General features: G+C 35.7%; 1 protein-coding gene across 7 annotated transcripts in view; it reads left to right on the forward strand.

The window, feature by feature from the left end:
• The window catches only part of LOC105472967 (cadherin 12), a 1,136,463-nt gene that overhangs the window by 1,005,700 nt on the left and 102,820 nt on the right, over positions 1 to 27,943 (forward strand). For all 7 annotated transcript variants that reach the window (XM_071099074.1, XM_071099075.1, XM_011726552.2 and 4 more), the window contains 2 exons: positions 14,669 to 14,788; positions 27,170 to 27,337. In XM_071099074.1, the coding sequence (XP_070955175.1) occupies positions 14,669 to 14,788; positions 27,170 to 27,337 (288 nt within the window). The remainder of the gene's footprint in view (positions 1 to 14,668; positions 14,789 to 27,169; positions 27,338 to 27,943) is intronic.

Raw genomic sequence — 27,943 nt, forward strand, 5'->3', positions numbered from 1 at the left:
AGGGCATGATAATACTAGACACAACCTAAGGGATCTTCTGTATTCTAGACATACTCCACCTTACCTCTACTGTGGAGTAGTAGTCCAATTTCACCTCACTAGTCTGAATCAATCACCCCAGCCAAGACTATAACTCCCTTCTCAGACTGTTGACTTAGATGCATGAGGAGCCCAAAGTATCCTGGTGGCAGTCTTAGCTTTGAGTTTAACGGAATCACTGTTAGTGTCCTGGTGGAAGCATTCCTTTCTCTGGAACTAAGACGTATAGGTCAGCAGAGCATAAAGTTGCAGGAACAAGAAGCAAAAATTTGTTAGTGGGTCACCAGGGGTAATGTTGAGTGGTGCCAAGAATTCACCCTGGCCCTCAAAATTAATGTTCTTTTCACAATCAAATGCATTCATTCTATCCCAATAGCCCCTAAAGTCTTAACTTGTTCCAACATCAACTCCAAAGTCGCAAGTCCAAAGTTCCATCTAAACCAGATATGGGTGATATTCAAACCATGATCCATTCTGAGGCAAATTCCTCTTCAGTTTGTGAGCCTGTGAATTAATAAGTTACCTGCTTCCAAAATACAATGGTGGGACAGGCATAGGATAGACATTCTTATACCAAAGGAACAGTTAGCCAAGAAGAAAGGTGTAACTATTCCCAATTAAGTCCAAAGCCCAACAAGGAAAACAACATAAAGTCTTAAAGCTAGAGAATAATGTCTGCACACATGAGGGTAGAGTTTGGGCCCCCAAGGCCTCAGAAAGTTCAACCCCATGACTTTGCTGGGCTTGTTATACCCAGCATATCTTAAGGGCTACAATCATATGCTTATAGCTTTTCCAGTTTGGAGTTGCATGCTGATGGCCCTACAGTTTGGTCTCTTGAGACCAGTCCTACTCTCAGTGATCCACTATGCCTTGCCTGGTTGGGGACTCTCTGACATGGCGTATTAGTCTGTTTTACACTGCTGATAAAGGCATACTGGAGACTGGGCAATTTACAAAAAAAAGAAGTTTAATTAGACTCACAGTTCCATATGGCTGGGTAGGCCTTACAATCATGGTGGAAAGTGAAAGGCATGTCTCCCATGGCGGCAGACAAGACAAGAGGGAGAACCAAGTGAAAGGGGTTTCCCCTTATAAAACCATCAGATCTCGTGAGACTCATTCACTACCACAAGAACAGTATGTGGGAAACTACCCCCATGATTCAATGATCTCCCACTGATTCCCTCCCACAACATGAGGAAATTATGGGAGCTACAATTCAAGGTGAGATTTGGGTGGGGAGATAGCCAAACCATATCATTTCACCCCTCAAATATCATGTTCGCACAATCATGCTTTCCCAACAGTCCCCCAAATTTTTAACTCATTTCAGCATTAACTCAAAAGTCCACAGTCCAAAGAATCAACTGATACAAGGCAAGTCCTTTCCGTCTATGAACCTGTAAAATCAAAAGCAAATTAGTTACTTCCTAGATACAATGGGGATATAGGCATTGGGTAAATAGTCACTCCAAATGAGATAAGTTGGCCAAAACAAAGGGGCCACAGGCCCCATGCAAGTACAAAATCCAGTAGGGCAGTCAAATCTTAAAGTTCCAAAATGATCTCCTTTGACTCCACATCTCACATCTGGGTCACACTGATGCAAGAAGTGGATTCCCATGGTGTTGGGCAGCCCTGTTCCTATGGCTTTGCAGGGTATAGCCTCCCTCCTGGCTGCTTTCATGAGCTGACGTTGATGTCTGAGGCGTTTCCAGGCCCATGGTGCAATCTGTCAGTACATCTGCCTTTCTGGGGTCTAAAGGACAGTGACCCTTTTGTCACAGCTCCACTAGGCAGTGCCCCAGTGGGGACTCTGTGTGGGGGCACCCATCCCACATTTCCCTTCCAAACTGCCCTAGCAGAGGTTCTCCATGAGTGCCCCACCCCTGCAGCAAACTTCTGCCTAGACACCCAGGCATTTCCATAAATCTTCTGAAATCTAGACAGAGGTTCCCAAGCCTCAATTCTTGATTTCTGTGTACCTGTAGACTCAATAACATGTGGATGCTGCCAAGTCTTGAGGATTGAACCCTCTGAATCCATGACCCAGAGCTGTACCTTGGCCCTTTTTAGCAGCTGGGATGCAGAGCACCATGTCTCTAAACTGCACACAGCAGAGGGACCCTGGACCAGGCCCACAAAACCATTTTTTTCCTCCTAGACCTCCAGGTCTGTGATAGGTGGGGCTGCCACAAAGGTCTCTGACATGCCCTGGAGACATTTTCTTCATTGTCCTTGTGATTAACATTTGGCTTCTCGTTACTTACGCAAATTTCTGCAGCCAGCTTGAATTTCTTCTCTGAAAATGGGATTTTCTTTTTTATCTCATTGTCAGGCTGCAAATTTTCCAATTTTTATGCTCTGCTTCCCTTAGAAAACTGAATATTTTTAACAGCACCCAAGTCACCTCTCAAATGCTTTACTGGTTAGAAACTTCTTCCACCAGGTACCCTAAATCATCTCTCTGAAGTTCAAAGTTCCACAAATCTCTAGGTCAGGGGAAAAATACTGCCAATCTCTTTACTAAAACATGACAAGAGTCACCTTTGCTCCAGTTCCCAACAAGTTCCACATCATCTGAGGCCACCTTACCCTGGATTTCATTGTCCATATCATTAACAGAATTTTGGTCAAAGCCATTCAACAAGTCTCTAGGAAGTTCCAAATTGTCTCACATTTTCCTCTCTTCTTCTGAGCCCTCCAAACTGTTTCAACTTCTATCTGTTACCCGTCCCAAAGTCGCTTCCACATTTTCAGGTAACTTTACAGCAGTGCCCCACTCTACTGGTACAAATTTACTGTACTAGTCCTTTTTCACACTGCTCATAAAAACATACTGGGAACTGGACAATTTACAAAAGAAATAGGTGTAGTGGACTCACTGTTCCACATGGCTGGAGAGGCCTCACAATCATGGTGGAAGGTGAAAGGCCACATGGTGGCAGACAAGACAAGAGTGAGAACCAAGTGAAAGAGGTTTCCCTTCATAAAACCATCAGATCTCATGAAACTTATTTACTACCACGAGAACAGTATGGTGGAAACCATCATCATGATTCAATTATCTCCCACTGTGTCCCTCCCACACCATTAGGGAATTATGGGAGCTACAATTCAAGATGAGATTTGGGTGGGGACACAACCATACCATATCACATGCCCTCATTCCTACAGATCTATACGTCATTGCCATACTTGAGGCTGTCTGGGCGAGTTTGCCCCTGTGACAAGTATGTGACTGGGTCCCCAGGGTTTCTGTGAAATTCTTTTAACTCTAGGTGAAGGCCACCATGGTCTTACAGCCCACTCACTCTGCATGCCTCCAGAATAAACACCATACAGCCAAGGTTTAGAGCTTGTACCTTCCAGAGTGGTTGGTCAAAGCTCCCCTGGGCCCACTGGAGCCATGGCTGGAGTGACTGAAGAGCACTTTGCTGGAATGTGGGAAACAGAGTCCCTAGATAATCCTCAGCAGTGAGTCTGGGCAGGGGTGGGGGCACTCTGGGTCTATCTCTGGAAACCATTCTGCCCTCCCAGAGCTCTGGGCTTATGATGGAAGAGGAAACCTTGAGGTGTTCTGAAATGCCTTCTCTGTCTTTCATCCAGTGTTTTGAAGAATAGCACCTGGCCCCCTTCTGTCTGTGGTAATCTATTTAGCAAAGGGTAGTTTGGCCACCCCCTTAGTTTGATCTCATAAACACACTTTTCATTCTTTACATGGCCAGGCTAAAAGTACTCAAAAATGTTACTTTCTGCCTTAATTTAATGTTAAGTTCTGTCTTTAAATCATTCTTTCCTCTCTCATTTTACTTCAAATGGCTTAAAGAAGCCATGCAGCATCCTAAATGCTGTGGTCATTAGATATTTCTTCTCTTGGGTATCTTAGGTCATTGCTCTTAAGTTCTACTTTCCACAAAGTCCTAGGATATGAACACAATTCTGCAAAGTTATTTGCAACATGAAATAGCTCTCTCTTTTTTTGTCACTTGCATGAATTCTGAGAAAGATTCATGTTATTCTTCAAAGAAATTTACACTAACTCTCCTCTGGTGTGCATTCCATAATCCTGTATGACAAGGACTACCTTTATTCTAATTTCCAATACCTTGTTCTTAAGTTTGATCTGAGACTGCATAAGAGCAGCCCTTACTGTTCATATTTCTATGAACATTCCAATTACAACCACTTAAAAACTCTCTAAGAAGTTCCAGACTCTACTTACATTTCTTTTCTTCTCAGCCCTCACCAGAATTTCTCTTAATACTGTGTTCATGGTGATCTAGGTTTTTTCTAGCTTCCTCCTCTAAATTCTTCCAGTCTCATCCATTATCCAGTTTCAAAGTCACTTTCACGTTTTCAGGTGTTTGTTATAGCAACAACCCCAACTGGCATCAATTTTCTGACCAATTAGTCCATTTTGTGCTGCTGTAATAGAATACCTAAGACTGGGAAATTTATCATGAGGAGAAATTCGTTTGACCTATAGTTCTGGAGGATGAGCAGTCCAAGATTGAGAAGCTTTATCCAGTATGAAACTTCTTTCTGCATGATTCCACAGGAGAAGGTATAAGGACAAGAGAGAACGTATATGCAAGAGAAAATAGCTTTTCTTCCATCTTTTTGTTGTTGTTCTCTTTTGGCTTCCAGCTGATTGTATGGTGCCTACCCACACTAAGGGTGGATCTTCCTCATCCAATTCACTGACTCAAATGCAATCCTCTCTGAAAAAACCCTTAAAGACACATCGAGGAGTAATGCTTTACCAGTTCTCTAGGTATTCCTTAATTCAGTCAAGTTGACACTTAAAATTAACTAGCACACCCTTGTTTCAATGTCTTATAATATTCCATTCCTTTGTAGCATCTCACATGCACACACACACACACACACACAGACGCGCACACACATACTTATATTCTTTTGTTTTACATTTCTCTGCTGCATAATGTCTTTTTTATATAATAGAATGTACAATCTTTAAATTTTATTTGAAAATAAATTTCAATTTTATTTTGCATTCTTATTTGGAAAGCAACTTTACTATATTTATAATTCTGAAATAAGAATTCAAAAATACAATTTTCCTAATTCTGTTGTATCTCTAGATCATAATGCAATGTATATACACAAGGCAAAAGCAAAAAAAAAAAAAAAACTGATTTGCTACATGAAATCTCTTTTTGTTACACGCATCAGTTCTGAGAAAGGTTTATGTTATTCTGCAAAGAAATTTACATTAACTCTCCTGATTTGCACTCCATAAATTGGCTAAGTCTTCTTGCCTATGTGATTTTTTTAAAGTAATGCTGTTTACTTTTGGTTCTGCTCTCTAATTGAAAACAGTGAAGTACATTAGAAAATTCAATTCAGCAGAACCCCCAATTTAGTATTGAAAATGACTCAAAAGATCATAGCCAACTACCAGGTCACTCTTTATAGAATTATGTGTATTGTATTTCTGTCTTTTCTGTGTAAAGGTCTATGCGATTACTATAAATATCTAATCAATAAACATTTATTTTGGACTTAATGACAGACCTCTGCTAGGTGCTTGGTGTAGAAAGATAAATATGATAGGGCCATTGGTGTAAAATTGTTTTACTATAGTAAGAAAAAACATGTACTGGGTTTTAAAAACTCAAAATATTCTAAGTGTGATGAGATTACAGAGGAGTGAACAAATGAGCTCTGCCTGAGTTCAGAAATGAAAGGGTTCACACAAGTGACATGGACCTGGACATCAACGGTGAGGCAAATGTCCTCCAGGTTGCAGAATCACCTGTTCAAGAGCACAGAGGCATGAAAGAGCCTCATCATAAACAGTAAATAAGTATGAGTAGTTACTGCATGGGGTCTCTGGCAGCACAGTTGGAATCCGATCTGCAAGGCACATTTGAAATCTATTCATGTCACGCTGTTCTTAGCATGTCAATGAGTTTAGATGATTTTTTTAAAAATAGGGATAGAAACTCATTAGAGCTTTATGTGTTTTTGTTTGGTTTTGTTTATTTCCATTTTATTTTTGTAATCAATGAAAGTAATAGGATCAATCTTTTGAATTGGCTCAAAGACTCTGTTATTCCTATGTTAAAGGAACTGAAGGGGCTGAAGGAGAAAGCAGATAGGATTCGTTTCAGCTTTCCAGTTGTGAGAAGGTGAGGACCTCAACCTGTTAAGACAATGACAGAGTGATAAAAAGCAAGAGCATATGCAATTACTGAAATATTCCTATACATATGGAAAATTTTAAAAACATTTTCTAGAGGCCATACATTAAATATAATCTGCTTATATTTATGTATTATCTATGTCTTCCTACCAAGTTTATTTAATGCTCCCAGTGTAAATAATACATTGAATACAAAACTATCACACTAGAAGTAGCATTTTACAAAATAATAATTATGTAACATACTTTTTTTTTTTTTTTTTTTTTTTTTTTTTTTTTGAGACAGAGTCTCGCTCTGTCGCCCGGGCTGGAGTGCAGTGGCCGGATCTCAGCTCACTGCAAGCTCTGCCTCCCGGGTTCACGCCATTCTCCTGCCTCAGCCTCCCGAGTAGCTGGGACTACAGGCGCCCACCACCGCACCCGGCTAATTTTTTGTATTTTTTAGTAGAGACGGGGTTTCACCGTGTTAACCAGGATGGTCTCGATCTCCTGACCTCGTGATCCGCCCGTCTCGGCCTCCCAAAGTGCTGGGATTACAGGCTTGAGCCACCGCGCCCGGCCATAACATACTTTTTTATTGTTCATTGAAAGTAGCATCTAGTGTATAGTATACAAATGTAAATACTTATTGATTGAAAGAAGACATGAATGAATTAACAAAATTTATTGAAAGAAGACATGAATGAATTAACAAACTCATGACTACTTTAACTGAAATTGTGAGTTAGTGGGGCTCAGTTCCACCCTCACCTTGCTACTACTTTGTACGAGAATGTCTTTAAGTAAAAATAATAATGATTTCAACATCTCTGACCTTCAAGCATTGGATTGTAAAATGGAAACATTGTGCCAGATGATTCTTAAAATTTATCCCAAGCCTTTATATTATTAGTCTTAATTAAATCAAATAAATAAGGGATGATTACTACATGATACATAAAAGAGCAGAAGCAAGCCCTCTCTAGTTATATCATGAATTAAGGTGGCTCGCCTGGTCTGGGTTTCAGAACCCATATGCTCATTGTATAGAAATTCAGAAAACTAAACAATAAAACCCACATAATTTTACCAAACACAACTAAAGGATAATGGTTTTTAAGGTATATATACCACACATGCACACATAGATATAAACACATTCACACAAAAAGAAACCATTTAAAGTTACCACATAAAAATGAAACTAAATAAAAATAAGTTAGTAAACTTTCAATAGATAGACACAGATATAACACATGAAAAAAGTAGATTAAGAAACAGTGCAGCTTGTACACACACACACACACACGCACACAATAGAAATGACCAAAAACCATATGCCATTAAAGTTCAAGCATAAAATAAAAAATACAAACAATTAGGATATGTGCTGGTGAGAATGTTAGAAAATATACTTGTTGATAGGAATGTAAAGAAGTAAAATTTCTGGTAGTCACCTTGACAATGCAGCTCAATATGTTGAATCTATATGCTTTTTGATCCAACTTTGGCAATGGTAAGAATTTACCAATAGCAGAATTGTTTGTAATACAGAAAATAAGCAGAATCCTCTTAACAAAGTGTCCACGGAAAAGAAATTGGTTAAAAATTGTGAGATGGACTTTTATGTGCTTTTATAAAATACCCATTCAGTATATTTAATGAATAAAATAAGGTTCAAGAAATTACACTGGAAAACAACAAAATTTAATCAGAGATGAAAATACTATGTAAATCAAATAGTCATTACAAATTGTAAAGTACTACTCACTTTGTTACATTCTCAGTCAAAATATTTTTATTTTTGTTAAGGTTTCATGTAATTTTAAATTAATGCAATTGCACCATACAATAAGTATAAATTGTGTGCAAGTATACTAAGGTTGTTTTGTATTGGGGAAAAATTAATGTGTAGTTAGTTATATCCCTTTCATGTTAATAAAAACTGAAATACAGCTTAGTGGGTAAGTATACTAGATAGATAGAGATAATGAGATAAAGATAAGTCAATGCAGAAAGGGTAGTTAAATCCCACAGGAGTCCTAACAGTGACCTAAAAAGTCATACATGACCATTTTCTCTGCCACCTCTTCCATCTGATTTTTGATCCACAGTGAAGGTGGCTCTGATTTTCTTGAGGTTTCCCTCAACACTTCCAGAACCTCTTTCACCCAGAGTGCCTCTGCATGGAATTAAAACTCACAGAAGCAGTGAGTAGAATGGTGGTGTTCTCTACAGGGACAGAACTAGTGGATTAATGTATATATGAAACGGGGTTTATTAAGGAGTATTGATTCACAAGATCGCAAGGTGAAGTCCCACAATCGGCCATTTGCAAGCCGAAGAGCAAGGAAGCCAGTTCAAGTCCCAAAACTTCAAATGTAGGGAAGCCAGCAGTACAGCCTTCAGTCTATAACTGAGCCCCTGACAAACCACTGGTATATGTCCAAGAGTCCAAAAGCTGAAGAACTTGGAGTCTGATATTTGAAGGCAGGAAGCATCTAGCACAGGAGAAAGATGAAGGCCAGAAGACTCATCAAGTCAGCTCCTTCCACCTTATTCTGCCTGCTTTATTCCAGTTGCACTGGCAGCTGATTAGATGGTGCCCACCCAGACTGAGGGTGGGTCTGCCTCTCCCAGTCCACTGACTCAAATGTTAATCTCCTTTGGCAACACCCTCACAGACACATCCAGTAAAAATAATTTGCATCCTTCAATCCAATTAAGTTGACACTCAATATTAAGCATCACAAGTCCACCTCTTGTCAACTTTAACGCATACATGTCTCCTGAAGTCATACATAATCTCCAAATAAAGACAATAGTAAGGTCATAATTACACCTACCATAATACAGCTATCCCTTGTACAACCCAAAGCATGCTAATCCTTAATCTAAATGCTATTACAGAAAGTTAACAATACTTAATGCTGATATGAATTCAATAAATCTTGTGTCACATGATAAAGAAAATGAAGATTTTTTCTTAGTACAAATGTATACATGCACATATTCTTAACAAAATAAAGAAAAAGTGTTCATGACAATTACAGTACTCATTTCTGCAACTGGTCACGTGATCGTGGCTGGTATGGATGATGACCTTCTTCTACTACCCATTCTGTATTCCCTTTTTCTTCAACAAGCACCTCAGCAGGTCATATTTTTTTTTTACCTAGTGGAGTGACCCAAACCTTCATTTCTGAAGAGTCTGGGCCAATTGTATCTGCCTGGATTGGGTGGTTGTAGTTTCCCATTGATCAGAGGCCATGGTAATACTAAGAGATGCCCTAAGAGATTTCCTGTATTCCACACATATTCTTCTTTACCTCTTTTGTGGAGTAGCAGACTGATTTCATCTTGATAATCTGGGTCAATCACGCCAGCCAACGCTGTAACTCCCTTCTTAGCCTGTTGACTTAGAGTTAGCAGGAGCCCAAACTGGCCAGGTGGCAATCTTAACTTCCAGTTTAATGGAATCGTCGTTGTGTCTCCTAGTGTCAGCATTTCCCCCTCTGGAACTAAGACCACTAGGCCAGCAGGATGTAATGTCACAGAAACAGGAAGCAAGAATTGTGCTAGTGGATCACTAGGGGGTGATGGTGAGTGGTACTGTGTCCACCCTTTGATCCTGGACTGGTGAATCCCGGTTATGAGAGAAACAGTACCATATATTGGACACTGATTCAGAGCATACACAACCTTATGGAGAACTGATTGGATTGAAGGCAGAACCAGGTGGAGGTAATAGGATCATGGGAGCGGTTTCTCCCATGCTGTTCTCGTGATACTGAGTGCATTTTCATAAAATTTGAAGGGGCTTTTCCCTTTTTGCTCAGCAATTCTCCTTCCTGCTGCCCTGTGAAGAAGGTGCCTTTCTTCCCCTTCACCTTCCACCCTGATTGTAAGTTTCCTGAGGGTTTCCCAGCCATACTAAACTATGAGTCAATTAAATCTTTTTTCTTTATAAATGACCCAGCCTCGGGTATTTCTTCACAGCAGTATGAGAACAGACTAATACAGGTGGTTAAGGGAAACTGAGTGGGCAGACTAGGGAGATGTTGCCCAAAGTATACAAAATTTCAGTTAGATGGGAGAAATAAATTCTGGAAGTCTAACATACAACATGGTGACTCCAGCTAATAGTAATGTATTGTATTCTTGAAAATTGCTAGGAAAGTAGATTTTAAGTGTTCTCACTACATAAAGTGACACATATGTAAGGGAATGCATAAGTTAATTAGCTCAGTTTAGTTATTCCACAATGTATGCATATTTCAAAACATGCTCTACATGAGAAATACATACAATATTGTCAATTAAAGAATAAATAAATTAGGGGGAAAAGGAAAGTGCAAAAACACTATTCAGGTCTCTATATAAATGAGATTTTACAAAATTGCTTTTCCTGATTACTATATGGAAGTCTCTCACCTTGAATCTGTTTCTCCTCCCATTCCTTTCTAGATGGGATATAAGATTTCAGGAGCTGGCCTCTCAATTTTGTTCATGGTGGTTCCCTAGCATCTTGGATAGTGTGCCGAGCACTTCATACGCTCACTAACTTGAGTGGAGTAATTACAAACTATTAAATCATTTGTGCATTTGTGTCTGTGTAAATGTATTGTCTGACCATATAAGATATTACATGTGTGAGTTCTCAAATGTATTGTCTGACCATATAAGATATTATATGTATGAATTCTCAAAATTGAATCTAAAAAGTGAAACACCATGCTTTCTATTAGTGTTTCCAACATAAATTGTACAAAAAATATTGACTTAAATTTAAATTAATTCATCTAGGTAATGTATACCTGTTTAATAAGTCTATTTATCAGAATTTTATTATGATATGAATGTTTGTTTGCAAAATACTGATATTACCTTAAGTTATGACTATAATTTTGCAACATAGAAATAAATTATGCTTTAATAAGTTGTTAATTTCCACATGTAGTTTAACATGTACATATCTGTATACTAAAATGATATGTTATGAACTGACCTGAATCCTCCTGAAATTCATATGTAGAAGCCATGAATGTGACTGTATTTGGAGATAGACCCTTTCAGGAGGTAATTAAGGTTAAATAAAGTCCTAAAGATGGGTCCTAATCCAATAGAATTTGTGGCCTTATGAAAAAAGGGGGATACACCAGAGAGGAGCTCCTCTCTCTCTCTCTCTGTCTCTCTCTGTCTCTGTCTCTCTCCGTCTCTGTCTCTCTCTGTCTCTCTCTTTCCTTCCCTTTCTCTCTCTCTCTCTCTCTCTCTCTCTCTCTCTCTGTCTCCCTGTCTGAGCACAGAGGAAAGGGAATGTGAGAACACAGTGAGAAACCAGGAAGAGAGCTCTCATCAGAAACCCAATTTTTTTGCTCTTTGATCTCAAACTGCTTGTGTCCAAAACTGTAAGAACGTAGATTTCTATTGTTTAAGACACCCAGTCTGTGGTATTTTGTTACTGTAGCCTGAGCTGAGCAATACAATATCCAAATCAGATCTCATATGAACTCTAACTCATAGTCATTTACATGTTAGTGATCACTTGTTTAGTTGGAGTTTATATCATGTGGGCATCTCCTGATGCCTCTTCATCATAGTTTTGTCATACTCAGTGATCAGTTTATCTTTTCTTTGCTTTATCATAGTTTTATAAATATTTATTCCCTTTGAGTGACAGTATAAGATATAGAATTTAGTTATTACTATAAAATAACTTTTAGTGCTGGCTTTAACTGTTACTAAAAATACACTAATTTGTTACTGATCAAAGCAGTGTTATATGGGAACTTGAAGTGACTTGAAACTCTCCATTGCAAATTCTGCACTCTGGTTCTCACCACTTATACAAGAGTGTTTTCTCTAAGAGCCGCATTCTCTCTGCAGATATAACCATTTAGAGTGGTTATATTGTCATTTCCTGGATTCGAGTGATAAGAGAATAAATTTCAAGCTCACTGCTACATACAAGACTACTTCAGATTGTTTGCAAATCATTGACTGTATTACTTCCTTGTGGCACATTAAACATGCCCCAACCACAACCTCCTGCTCTTACCTCCTGGGTATTTAGTGTTTAATAGTGTCAGGAACAGCTGGTGTGCTATCCAAGCACTGAAAAAGGTAGTCCTCGGAGATTTTCATGCTCCAGGCAACTGACCGAGACTTCTTAATGGAAAGAGTACAAAATGTCTGTCTTTTGCATGAGTTTTGTGACAGTCATGAAGCAGCTGACAAAACAAGCTGGTATACTGGTGTTTAACTGCATTCTTGTAAACACCCAAAAAGGCCATCTTTAAGAACTTTTGGAGAATTTACGTTGGAATCTGCTCTTTCACTAAAGAAGGATTAACCTATATTGTAATTCAGTGGACAATTATTTTTAATTCTATAGATACAACTGAAGAAATATAATAGGAATACAGTTATTCTTGCTATCTAGTGATCCTTTTAAGTAGCACAAATTGGGGCTGTATGAAAAAATATTTGCAACTTTGATGCATTAATTATTTCCCAATTCACTCCTTTAAATATTTGAGCTTTAAAAATAACTGACATAAACAATTTAATACAACTAATAGAAGAAAATATTTGTTCAGCATAGTGGAGGTTCATGTAAACATTAAAAACAAAAATGTAAAAGTGAAGACAATACATGTTCATCTTTGCTTTCCCCACTGTACATTGCAATGTGGTGTTAGTTTGGCAAATTTTATTAATGCTGTCACTAAATATTTCTTATTTCTCAAGTATTTTAATTTCCTATTTGTAACTAAGTATAATACGTTCCTTTTCTTCAACTATATCCAACATGTATAACAATGTATAGTTTTTCAACTGTAATATTTATATCCAGAATTAGGGCAGCAGTGAATATTTGTAGACTTTGCCTATATAACACATGTGTAGTGGAGGGATAGTAAACATCCTGATGAATATTCTGGAGGAAAATACTGTTGGGAAGAGAGGACTTTACTCTTAATAAACTGTCGATTTCTATAGCATTATAGAAAGGTAGTTTTAATGAATCTTTAATCCAGGTACCCAATGCTTCATAGAAATAAACGCTGGTCAAATTGTGATTAATGATAGTGATGATGCTGATGATGATGATGGTGATGATGATGGATAATATTAGTCTTCACTCCTGACTTCCTAGTAATGTTTATCTACATTCCCTCTAAAAGTTCCCTCTAAAAGTTTCTTTTCTTGGGAAAGGCTGCTGTAATATATTTTTCCTCTGTTAATAAAGCCAAGATTCACTCAACCATTTTAAACTGAAAGACCTTGGCATTGAACGTCTACAAAGAGTTATCGTTTCTTACTCTTGTCACAAGCCTAACGTTTATTAAAAGAAAATGGTAGAAATGAAAAAGTAATGCATTCTTTTAGCTTCTATAGTAATCTAGGAAGACATAGTTTGTTCTAAATTTGTACTCTTAGAGAAAAGGCTGAAAGAGTAATTGAATGAAAAGGAACAATCCTATTTTCCCCAAACAGAACAGTTACTTTGAGTGCCTCCAACAGATTAAGGGAGTTGTACTCACTGTATAAATTTGGATGTACACATGTGTATGTGTCTGTATGTATATAGATATGTAGAAATATATGTATATATATACACACATATATGTCTATTTTATTTGCTCCAATTTGGGTACTTTTGATTTCACTTTGTTCTGAACTCAGAATAGTAACATTGAATAGGACATTAGGAAGAGATACTCACTTTACACATTTTTAGAGACTGATTTCAATATGCTCATGAACAGATAAGGAAAATACAGAGAAAAGCTCTCTTCAACTTCTTTTAGTACAGAAAAAATATACCCATGCCAAAAAAAAAAAAAAATTAGGAAAGCTGCAGATCATTTGATTGTTTGTAGTGTCTTCCTATGTCACTGAATCTTTAGCTTCATTCAATCTTGAGGCAAAGAAGTGCTCTTATAGCTATTTTGCTATTCTTTATAGTTTCTCAATTTATCAAATATTCCTTTTCTAATTAAAGGCTTCCTGATGCTAGTAGGTAGTTGTTAATTTTTAAATTGCAATTGCAAATTACTTAACAACTTCTAATGTTCAGTACACTCTAAACCTTTTAGTCTCTCTATTGATATCTTAATCATAAAATTAAAACATCAATAGTAAGCAGATTAGCTAATATAGGTGGCGTCCATGCTTTCTTTGGTGGACCAATCAACAAAGGTATCATGATGACTTTCATTTCAATGGTTCATCTCCTAGAAATGGACACAGCTTTTAAAATATATATTTAAAGTTGTGATTTGTACTAACAACTATATCATTGCTCAACATTTTGGTTATAATGGTTAAACTATCCTCAGTGACATCATGTACTCATGGCATACTTGACATAGGTCAAATACCAAAGGAAAATTGAGTTCAGCAGATAAGAGACATGACCTTGAAAGAGGTAAAACAAAAATGGTGGAGTGATATTGTCTTATTTTCCAGGTGCATATGTACTCCAGGTCAAGGCCACAGATGCAGATGACCCGACCTATGGAAACAGTGCCAGAGTCGTTTACAGCATTCTTCAGGGACAACCTTATTTCTCTATTGATCCCAAGACAGGTAAATTTTTTATTAGAGGCAACATTATCACCAGCCCTTCAAATATTTAAACTTTAATTAAATCTTGGCATGGGGAGTTGCATATTCTAATACAGCCATAAAGCTTCAGTGCAATGTGCATTAAGCAAAGAAGATGGGATCTTACCTTGCTGCTGAAGAACGATTTCCATTTAAGTGAACTTTGTGTAAAATAAAACTTTTAATATATCTTTATAAAGTTCCAATTTGTTACGTCGGCAGTCATTGTTGGTCTTATTTAAAATTTTCAAAAGTCTACTTAAAAAAAATTCTTCCAGCTATAATAGCTTTTCATTTCATATTTATTGGATGGGTTCGGTTATATTTAGTTTTGGGCTTTTACAACACATGGGAACATCCTGGAGCTTCTACTGCTGTATATATAAGGGTTATGAATGCTTGGTTTAGATTAATAGAGACTTATGCTTATAGTGGGAGAAGGGGGAGACTTGACAATCTTGCAATACCAAAATCATTGATTCTGTTTGCCTATGTCTTCAAATCCAGTCCCACTGTTAATTAAAAATAGCAGTTTTCAAATTCAAATATAATATGAGTAGCATACGAAGGGCAGGAGGCTATGCACGTGGAATATTTTGTCTTTCCTTTTAAATAAATGAGGAAGCTCTGTTTCTAAATAATCAATATCTGAACATTGAATACTTTGCTAAGAAGACTCGACCACTTGACCAGTGATCAAAGTAGGCCTCCCATGTCACAGTTGAAGCAGAAATCCCACAACAATGGTTATTTTGTCAATGATTATATACTACATTAGAACATATTGCAAACTGAATTTAATATGATGTATCATGTGAACTTAAAATAATGGAAAATTGTTCTCATACTGAACTAATAAGTTACATTTTAAAGTTGTAAATTAATTTTTAAATACCAACATGCATTTGAAAAGTATATATTTCAGACACTATACATTCAAATAAGTTAAACATTTTATAATTGATACTTCCTGAGAGGTATGTGTAAAAATCTGGTATACTAATTAGATATAAGTTAATTAACAATTATTATGTATTAATGTTGCCTGGAAACATAAGGTCTATTGATGTTTCTTAACAAAAGTTGAAGTGCAAAATCTGCAACACTTTTTGTCAATGAACCTGCCATTCTCTCTTAATTTCTTATCCTCCTCATTAAGCCAATAGGGGGCAGAAATCATAAAAAAATTAAAGAACTAAATTAGGGAGTCACTCCCTTATGTAAACCTGAAAAACGGGTAGAGTGTAGTAAGGACAGCATCAGTCCTTCAAGAGATCCAGTAAGAAGGGAGTATCAGTACTGAAGAGAATCCAGAATGGCTTAGGACAAAGAAGCTTCTCTGATTTGCACAGACTTTTGGAGAATAAAAGCCAGTCTGTCAAATGTTAAAAGTGAGTGCATGATGAGAAAATTACACCTTACCATGCAAGCGATTTTTCAAGAAATATGGCAGCAAAGATAAGAAAATGTTTAGCAATACCATCTAAAAGGAGCTTTTGTGGTTATTTTTTAGCTGTGAAAAAAAAAATCTTATATTTATTTTGTAGAAAAGGGGGGTAAATTGAAAAAAAAAGATTGGGGAAGTTGTCCAATGAAGTTTATGATGCTACAGTGTTCCAGAGGAATTAAGAAGGCCTGGACAATAGGCAGAATATATGAAAATAATGAAGGAAAATTATCTAAAATATTTCATTTCTTCAGATGGGGCCACTTTGGGTTATTTTTTTTTTCTTGTATAGTTATATATCTTTTTGAGGTATGCTATAATGGGTAATCTGACCGGAAATGAAAGTATGGACAATGCAGTTCTTTTAGATCCCTTCAGCCTATGAAGAATATTCCTGAAAGGCAAGAGGAATAAAAAAATGAGAAAAGTATGTGTATAGAGATTGGTGAAGAAAGAGAATATTAAAGATCACTCATTGGATTACAATGATAAACTCTATATAAAGTAGGTGAGTTTATATACTCAGAATAAGAGTGAGTATTTTCTTAGAGAGAATTAAGGACTTAACATTAAGCATTTAATATTGGTAAGATAACTGTAGATGAAACCATATCTAACCTTTAAAAAGCAAGACAAAAATCAAACAAAGATAAATGTAAACGTAAAGAATGGGTTAAGAATATAATTGTTATGGTCAAATGAATACCAAACAACTTTATGAGCCAAAAAACATACTCTTCCCTAGATTGCACTTGGCCAATATCGACTTTCAGTATATTCTAGTATCTTTAAAAAGTTTGTTTTACCATACAGTACGTGAATATGTAATGTAACTTTTATAATTTTGTACTTATGTTTTATATAATGTTTATTATTTAGAACTAAGAGTGAAACAATTCTGTCGTAAGCTATGTAATAGACTTTTGAAGCATTGATTTTCACTGGAGACAGAAGTCTTGATATTAACAATGCCTCAGACCACTAGGCAGGAAAAGAGTGGATGATGAAGCACTTCATTAAGAGAATGAAAACTAGCTCTTCATGCACAGAAACCATTAAGAAGACTTTTTGTCAAATTTATCACCTTGTGGTAGATAAGAGTAAATCAAAAATCAAGGATAATTGCAATTTCTCAGAAATAGGCTCCATTTGTTCCAGCCATATAACTTCCCTTTATGATTTTTTTGCTGTTATTAAATAAAATGCATGAAAAACTAATATTATCTGAAATTTTCCATATTTGAGTGTAGAAAACAGCTTAAAACAACTCTGAAAAGTTTCATCAAAACCTCTGGTGCCTAAATATTTATGAAGAGATAAAGAGATCATTTTGTGTTTCATCTGAAATGAGAAAATAAAAAGATTTCTGTATTGATACTGCTGTTTGACAAACATTCCCAGCATCTCTCTTTAAATGGATATGGCAAGTTTATTTCTAAACAATATAAATTGATAACATTCTACACAGTATAAACTCATTTATTCCATGAAATAAACCAATAAATAATAGTTCTTTAAAAATCATTGCATTCGACAACTTTTTGTTTTAACTATGAAATAGTTTACTCTGAGTTAAAATCCAAATGCATTCATTTATATGCTTTAGATGATTAGTAAATGACATTTAAAGCACCCAACATGTAGTTACAACTATAAAACATTAAACAATTATCTTTATTATACTTAACATTTATATAGCATTAAAATGTTTTTATATTAACATATTGTATTATTTAATTATACAAATTATTTCACTTAATGTTTATAAAATATTTATAAATCTCTATAATCTATAAAACATTAAACAAGAGCAAAAATATTATAATATTTAATTCAGTGATTGAAATTAGGATGCTGAACATCTCAATAGTTTTGATAATAGAGTTGCTGCATTTAAGAAAACAAATGTTAGTATAAATGATGAACTCTTCTGTTAATGCATTTAAATTTTCCCTAAATGATTCTAAATAACTAGTCTGAGTTCAGTAAGTAGGTATTGCCATATTTCACATCATATGGTAATGGTATGCTGTATTCTAAATGATCTAAGCTCTACTTGAGAATGTATTAATTTTATTTTACCTCAATATCCTCTTGTTAATCTATAAAATTGTTTTCCTATCAAGGTAAAACACACGTTATATAAAATTGACCATTTTTACCATTTTAAGTGGACAATTCAGTTGCATTAAGTATGTTTACATTTTTGTCAAACCATTACACCATTTAGCCAAAACATTTCCCTCCATATCTCTTAATTTACATGTATTGTCAAAAATATGTCCTTTACAAATGATTATTTTACACGTTTCTACATGTATTTATAGAATTCATATTAAGAAAACAATTGAGTGAGAATAGAGTTGCAGGAGATACTTTAAAAGTTTTTTATTTCCTGTTCTGATATTTCTTGCTGTGTGATCCTGTTCTAAATTCTGCTTAGGGAAACATGATAAAGTTTGCCCACATGACTAATACTTTCCCAAGATTTTTGCTCTTGAGTCTATCAACCTTTCATTCAGAGATAATTATCTTCAAGTCTATCTCCCAACGAAACCTCCTCCTATAGCTTGACCGATATTATTCTTGTATGTCTTCTAAAATATGTTGGTGTTATAAAAGCTTCCTATTAAAATTAAAGCATGGGCCAATAACTTTATATTTTGAGCTAACACTTTATGATACTATACACATACTTATGCTTATGATTTGAACATTCTTTTAAAAAATTTATTTTGTATATCCCATATTATAACATGATGTTATAAGAGATACACACACACATAATAAATGGTTACTATAGTAAAACAAATTAACTTACCCATCATCTTACTAATTCATTCTCCCTCAACCGCGCCAGGCTCCTCCTCATGGCAAAGAGAGTTATAATCTACTCATTTAGCAAAAATCCTAAATAAAATACACTATTATTAACTCTAGTCCTCATGTTGTGTATTAGATCTTTTAACTCGTTTATCTTGTATTTTTGCAATTTTGTATCCTTTGACCTACATCTCCCCATTTTCTCTCCCATACCCTGACCCTTATAATCTGTCTTTTATTCTTTACATATTTTACCTTTTTTAAGATTCCACATATAAATAAGATCACACAATATTTTTATTTATGTGCCTGGCTTATTTCACTTAGAACACTGTCCCCCAGGCCAATCCATGTTGTGGCAAATGGCAGGATCTCCTTTTTAAAGGTTGAATAGTATTCCATTATATGTGTATACCACAGTTTCTTATTCTGTTTGTCCACTGATGAACAACTACATTGTTTTCATATGTTGACTATTGGGAATAATGTTGCAATAAGCATGAAAGTGCAGATATCTTTATGAAGTGATAATTTCATTTCTTTTGGGTATAGACCCAGAAAAGGGATTGCTGGGTCATTTGGGGATGGAGCAATCTTTTGATATTAATTCAGAATAAAATCTGTAGAACTGAGTAAGACACCTCAGTTGGTGCTAGTGAAAGAAATTATATCTTCTTTCTTTAAAGGCAAAATAAAAGAGTCTTTTCCTACACAATGAAGTCACTCTTTTAATACTTTTTGCCAGAATGAATAAGTTGCCAGGGAGCATTAAGGCAAGGATTAATGATGGGATAGCAAAGCAAGGAAATCAAAAGATGCTAATAATAATAAGGAAAGAAAACTGTGTCAAGGAAATAAATAGTTATTAAGATAAATCAGCACATATTGTTACCTATTTTGTAATATTATGATTGTGTAGTAAAATTCCATGCCCAGGAATGCATTGCAGGCAATCATTTTCTTGTATTCTGCATTGTCAGACTTCAAGTAGATTCTGGGTGAGTTCCATGTACTTTATTTTAGAAATCATGAGATGAACACATCAGCAAAAAGAACTAAGAAAGTTGGGCTTGAAAGGAAAATATTCCAGAGGGATGTGATATATGCCTTTAGCAAGTTGTAGAGCTGTCATGTAGAAGAGGAACTAGATGTATTCTGTGCTGCTTGAGAGGAAAAGAGCTATCAATGCATAGTGTGAGTTACAGGAAGAAAGAATTCTAGCTCCATATATATACATATGTATAAAAAGATAAGAAAAATACCATACATAAGAGTGATAACTCATTAGATTGTGAGTTTCACATTACTGGATGAGTTAAAGCAGATGACGAGTAATGAACTGGTGGTGTTGGATTTGATTATGTCATTTGGTGCACATGTATCTATAACATGTGACCTCACAGGTCCTTTGTTATTGGGAGACTAAGATGAATCAAGTAGGTCATCAGGTAGATCCCTGTCTAGTAGGGTGAGCTCATGAGGTCTTCAGAAGATTGTATGTGAGTTTTCTGGTATATCATTCTCTGATACATAATGCTACTACAGGACACTAGACTGACTGAAGGGATGAGAGCTTCCGGAGGAAAGAACTCCTGGAGGAAGTGACTCATAAGTCCTATAGGAGAGTGAAGGCATGGTGCAGTTAGAAAGTTGGACAACATGGCCTCTAAATTTCTTACTGAAGATAACCTGATAACTCTTCTTGTCCTTCAAATACATTAGCAAAAAGTTTAAAAAATCATATACCTAATCTGTGCAATGATGAACATGACACTTGAATAAATATTATTCAGGAATGTACTCGTATTTTCTAAAAATCCATTTTACATTTTAGGCTAATTTAAGACTAAAATGAAATGAAACTCAGTAACTTTTCACAAAAAATAATGCAGAATCTGGTCTCTCATAACCCTAATATAACTGAGCCATGGAATTGAAAACAGAAACGTATATTCTCACTGCTGAAGTTAAGTTTTGAGTGCCATCGTTACTCTTTTTATCCTTCAACTTATTAGCTATCTCTAACATACTTGTGCATTAAAATACTGTTTTTAATGTTTCCTCCAAATCTTTATTAAAAACAGTTAACGATGACTTGGTAAACACTGGAGTCTATATTTAACTAGGAGAGATCTCTTTCAGGTCTAATCAACAACATTTTCATGATACGATAGCTATAATACCCCTAGGTAAATACTAATAACCCCACCTTCAAAATTACATCATGAGTTATTTGGGTCAATAATGATCAAGGTTACAAGAAATATGTTAAATCATAATCTCTCTTGAAGGATAAACACTTATTTTCCCTGTGTTACCTCAGCTAGTATTATGCATTACTTTACTTATTTTACTAATATGTATTGAGTGCCTACTATATGCCTGGCATTCTGCAAGCTAGCCATTTTGCTGCGAAGAAAAAAATCAGGCAAAAGCCCCTTCCTTCATCAACATACATTCAATTTGGGGAAACATAAAGCAAACAGAATAAACAAGGGAAATATACCATATTTTCAATAGCCTAAAGACTAAGGAAAGAATGCTAAAGTAGAGAAAAGAATATGAAATATTAAGGAAGAGTACGTATGGTAGACAGAACAATGATTGCCCAAGTATGTTCATGTTCTAACCCCCAGGACCTGTGAATATGTTACATGGCAAAGAAGAATTAAGGTTCTAATCATAGATAGTGGAGATGAGGTGATTATTATTATTTTATGGATAGACTCTGTGTAATCACAAGGGTTCTTGTAAGCAGAAGAAGGATGCAGAAGGGTCAGAGTCAGAAAATGATATGTCAGACATGAAGATGCTAAGCTGCTACTGCCTTACAGGAAGGAGGAAGGAGGTCAGAAGCCAAGGAGTGCTACCGTCACCTAGAAGATGAAGAGCATTTAGAAAAAATCACAGCCCTACCCGTACCCTGCCCCATGTTGGCCTCCTAACATCTAGAATTGTAAGATAGTAAGTTTATGTTGTTTTAGGCTGGTAGGTTTGTGGTAATTTGTTACAGAAGCAATCAGAAATTAATTTAGAAAGAAATTTTGGATAGAATGGCCAACACAGTCCTGTGAAGATGACTTTATTTAAAAAAGATCTAAAGGAAGTGGAAGAACTATAAACGAGCACCCCTTGAAAAGAACATTTCTGGCCCGGGAAGACAGTGTGCAAGCCTGCCGTGAATGAGGGAAGGAGTTGTGGAAAAGAAGATCAGAGTTCAGCAGGCAAGTGAAGATTATGTGAGGGCTTTATTCTGAAAGATGTGGACAGTCTGTGATGACTTCAGAGTGGAGGAGCTCTGTGACCTGGCTTACGCTCTGACCTCACCATCATGGCTGCTCTAGGGACAGCAGACTGGTGGCCTAAGTCTCCTTTGAACTATAAACCTCATTGAGAGGAGAATAAAGCCATTTACCCATTGTTCATCTGCCAGTCCCCTAAGTTCGTACAGTGCTGGTCTAAATCTCTAGAATTTGGAGAAAAGCAAAAAAACTTTTTCTCATATGCTATCTACAAAAAGCCATTTTCTTATTTCATGACATTATTCAGAATAATTAAGATAATGTCTGGACTTGCCTCCCCAGATATTTAGCTCCAAAGTAAAAAAGTGGTAAGTTGAAAATAGACAACAACTTTTTTCAAGAAAACAAACTTCTTCTTTTGCAAAATAAATAGCTATAGGGTAAAATAAATCAGTGAAATAGATTTTTCAGGGCATGGGTAGAAGATGGGGGAAAACTACAGGAAAAAAATGAGAAGAAAATCTATATTTGGATTATGATTCACAGAGAGTAGAAGAAAAAAGAAAAGATATCACAAAATAATAAATTTACAGTGAACTAAAAAATTATAGTACATATAGGTGGAAAAAGTAACAGAGCTGTATTAAGAACAGGGAAACAGAAAACCAGACATACTCTTGAAGTGGCATCATTCTCTGGGATAATTCACAAGGTTCCTTTTCCCATGCTGAGGAAATCAAGGATTCAGACACACAAGGAGTGAGGTTAAGAATGGAGGCTTAATAGGCAAAAGAAAGAGAAAGGATCCCCTGCAGAGAGGGGGGACCCGAATGGGTTTCTGCTTTTGTGGTGAAATGCAGCAGGTTTTATAGATAAGCTTGAGGAGGTGATGTCTGATTTACACAGGGCATGAAAGATTGGTCAGACCAGGTGTACTGTTTGCATAAGGTATGAAAAACTGGTTAGGGCTAGGTGTGCCATTTGCACAGCGTGTGAAAATCTGGCCACCCCACCCTAATCTCTTATTGAGATGGGTTCTCTACCTGGCTAGTGTCACGTTGCCTAGTTCTTTACTGTGCATGTGGTGACAAAGAAAAGGGAAGACAGAGCCTCCATGTTGAACATGCCTGGCTCCCAGGCAGCCCTTTTCTCTCCGCACAGCTGCTGGCATTCCCTGGAGCAATCTTCCAGCTTGCTTATCTATGTCTGCAGTTCAGTTTTTCAGGCTGCTCTTTGTTAGAAAAGAAATGATTTGGACGCTGCTTTTTATTAAAAGGGAAATTTTACCAAGGACTCTTTTACTCTTACTATCTGCCTAAATAATTTCTTTCTATGTCCTTTATCAATCTGAGCCAGACATTAACTAGATGCCAGAAACAGAAAAGCAAATGAAAGGACTTCTCTCTGTCCTAAAGTGGCTTCGGTCTGGTAAAGAAAGGTAAACAGGCAACAAATCAAAAAATGCACTAAAACATTCTACACGCTATGATTGAATCTTAGTGTGGGTACAGTCATTTCTTCCTGAAGCCATGCTGTGAGTTAGAAAAGGCTTCATAAGAAAAAAAAAAAAAGACTAAAGTGGAAGAAACCAGAAAGATGTCCACTAACTGGGCAGGCATTCACTGGGGGAACTGAGAGAATGAGGACAAGAAGTTTGGAGAAGTTTAGGGGCTCAGTGGACCTGGAGAGAGTGGAATAGCTGGAGCCTAAGCACTCCAATGTGTGCACTTCAAGTGGCATCTTCTCACAAGCTTTGACCATTAGGAGTGGATGATTGCAATGAAGGCACTTCTTGTTGGAGTCTCACAATTCTTACTCAATTTATAGGGGCTAGGTAACATAATAATTCTGTGAATTGCATTATTCAAATGATCCCCTACCAACTTGTCATTTCTTTGAATAAACACCATCTTTAAATATATTTATTCATGTGAAATGGTATGATGGATCCTAGACTAAGTTTCAGGTTATCAATGCTGACATTACTTCTGTCATCTATACCTTAGATAAGTCAGGCTTTCCATTATTCATATAGTCACTATGCTCCTGAAAATGAATTTAAAAAGCATATCAATCTAATCTAATCTAGTCTAATCTAATCTAATCTATCTATCTATCTATCTATCTATCTATCTATCTATCTATCTCAGTAGTCTCAGGTAATAATAAGAATTAACTTATATTAAGATACAGCAGAATATTTGAAAGAAGTTTGGAATTATGGAACATAGTCTTCGAAACTGTAGTTGCATTTGTGACTGTCACCAAATAGATGCTAGCAGAAGGTCTGTCACTATATCATTATCCATCTATTTCTATAACTATCTATTTATCTGGACAGAGAGAATTGTGGAATTGTATTTTTTCTGGTTATTTGCAAACCTATATAAAAAGCTATCTACTGGGATCCAGTTAGATTAAAACATTAAGATGCAATTGAACAGAGACAAAATAGATATTATCAGAGTTAAGAATAGATATGTATTTTTTCCAGTGTTTCATAAAAATTGTCAAGACCTTTTGCATCACACTCACAGCCCTGCCCTCCTACTCTACCCTGTGTCTTATGAGTGACCTCTCTACTGCTTCTAGCCCTGCTATTAGTGTAGTGCTACCAACTGGATGGTAGGTAGAACTCAGACAGAGGAAAGGATTGCATATGTAGTTTGAAAGTCAATTTCTAGTGATGACCAGGGTGTGCTTCCCCTGCCCCAGCACCACTTCCATTTAAATACCGCTGTTCCAGAGGAAAAATAGTGTAGTTATGTGTATATTTTTTTTGGAGTTGGAATCTGGGTGCTAAACCAAACTCCAAATTTAACATGAGAATCTTTAAACATTGCAGTTTATCTTAATGCAGGAGAAGAATGTTTTCAAGAAGTCATTCTTTTCATAGCTACTCTGTTGTTTATTAATTTCTCAATAATTAAGCAAAAATTGATGGCATTATCTTGGGAAAAGAAGAACTTTGCATCTTAATGTTTTAATCAAACTGGATCCCAGTATATAGTTTTTTTATTTCGGTCAGCAGATAACCAGAAAGGAACAACTCCACAATTCTGTCTCTCTGTCCAGATAGATAGATAGAAAGATAGATAGATAGGTAGATAGATAGATTTGGAAATACATTGATGAATAGTGATAGAAATAATTTTCATATTGGAAATTTTTATGCTAGAAATAAATTAAGAAAGATATACATAACTTTCTTATTGAAAATGAATTAAGATAGACTCGGTCAACAACAGGACAAGACATAATGCAGATGAATCAAACCCAGGTATCTATCTAGAAAATGTAAGCATTGTAAGTCAGGCAGAAGTCACATAACTTAAGGTCTGTAGAACCAGAACACTCATAGGTAGAGATGAAGAATCTTAGTTAAGAGACTTGGAAATGGAGCATCAGGAGCCTGGACTGAAGAAAGGGCAAACACATTGGATTAAAAAGGTGTCACCCCATCTCTACTAAAAATACAAAATAAGCCAGGTGTGGTGGCACATGCCTGTAATCCCAGCTACTTGGGAGGCTGAGGCAGGAGAATCTCTTGAATCCGGGAGGTGGAGGTTGCAGTGATCTCAGATTGCACCATTACACTCCAGCCTGGGCAACAAGAGAGACACTCCCTCTTAAAAAAAAAAAAAAAAAAAAAAAAAAAAGTGTCAGTACCTATTGATAAATAAAGCAGCAGCATCATAAATGAAGGCTGTCTTTTTTTTGCAACAATTTCCTGCCAATAGTCAGAAGAAATCTCAGACTGTAAAATTTGAATAAGCGTTTGTTAAGTAGAGAGTGGAAAATACAGGTAAAACAGGGATGTATGTTGGTTTTATGATTTGGATTCTGCATGTTTGTTGATGGTTGATTTATTTTTGTTGATATTATATTTGTTATTTATATATGCTATTTAAAGAAAGTAGCATGTTTCTTAAAGAAAGAAACAACACTATTAAAGCCAGCTGTGTTTAAAACAAATGCTGTCCAATCTCTCCCTAAAACCATTGACTGAAGATTGGAATTTGGTATGAAATTTATTCATGATTTTATTTGAGAATAATCCAGGAGGTTTTGGTTCTTTTACTATGAATAAATAGAAATATAAACTACTTTTACACTTGGACACCAGGACAGTAAATGAGGACAGTATGTAAATATGCACATGTACTATAAAGTTCACACTTGTAAATTTAATTATTTAGAGATTCATTCACTCAGCCAGTCACTCATTCAGTTAATTGGTTTGCATATACTCACTGTGTTCCTTGTAAATGGCAAGCACTGTCCTGGAAGCTGGAGAAACTTAGTGAAGTATCTGTTGCTAAAATAACTAACGGGAATTCTGAAAGACAAAACAAAATATGTAACCAAGTTATTGAACGCATTTTTAGAAAAGAAATTAGTATCTTTATCCTAGAAAATAAACAGAAGAACAAAGAAGAAAGTAGTAATAATTGGAAATTGCACACTCATTTTAACCACTTGGTATTTTTAGCATTTATATTTTTCTCTCTAATTTTTAATGATTTCTTCTTCTTAAAGATAGGATCATGCATATAAATCGTGTCTAACTTGGTTTACTTATGAATGATGACTATTTCTTCGAGGTGATACATTGTTCTTTAACCATATTTCTCATTGTGGCATGGCATTTTATTATGTAGCTACTATAATATTTTTAATTATTTCCTAACCATTGGACATTTTGAATGTCTCACTTTTTAAAAGATATAATTATAGCTATTATGTCTCTGTTAGTGATTCTAGGTAGAATCATGTTGTTGCAGATTATTTTATTTCAGAAAACACAGCATTTGTGATATTTACTTTACATTATTGCTTTTATCTCTTAAGGTGTCATTAGAACAGCTTTGCCAAACATGGACAGAGAAGTCAAAGAACAATATCAAGTTCTCATCCAAGCCAAGGATATGGGAGGACAGCTTGGAGGATTAGCCGGAACAACAATAGTCAACATCACTCTCACCGATGTCAATGACAATCCACCTCGATTCCCCAAAAGTATGTCACCTTTCCTGCTAAGCCTAAATTATTGTGGTTTAAAAAAATTTAATGGTGTCATTGAATGCTACAGGAATGAAAATCATTTTTCTAGACACTTAGTCTTTAGGAAGCAGAAGCTAATTAAAAATTACACATCTTCAGAATTAAACATTTTGATGAGATTCATGCCTAGTGTTACTTTAGTAAAAAATAATGAGCCAATAGTTGAAGTACTGGTCTTATGCTATCAATTTTTATTAAAGTAACATATTCAAAATAAGTTGGGATCTTACCATAGTGTTTTATTAACTGAGAAAGTAATATAAATGTGCCAAATCTAATGTAATATGGAGCTTCATAGTTTTGACACATATCCCACCATATTAGATGCTATGTAATATAATTAGCATTAGAATTCTGTGCCTTCTCTTTAGTGATTATATGTGTTGAATCATTTCCAAATATTTTCATGTATGATATTTATACTATTTACAGTACTTTAGTTCTGATTAGTTATTTCATTTTAGTTTTGTAATAGATGAAAATTGCTATAGTTTCTATGATAACAGAGTGATTCACACCTACGTCTTCTCTATAACTCTGTGTTTCTTGTTGGGAATGAGT

This window comes from Macaca nemestrina, chromosome 6 (assembly GCF_043159975.1).
Source record: "Macaca nemestrina isolate mMacNem1 chromosome 6, mMacNem.hap1, whole genome shotgun sequence".
Classification (NCBI taxonomy): domain Eukaryota; kingdom Metazoa; phylum Chordata; class Mammalia; order Primates; family Cercopithecidae; genus Macaca; species Macaca nemestrina.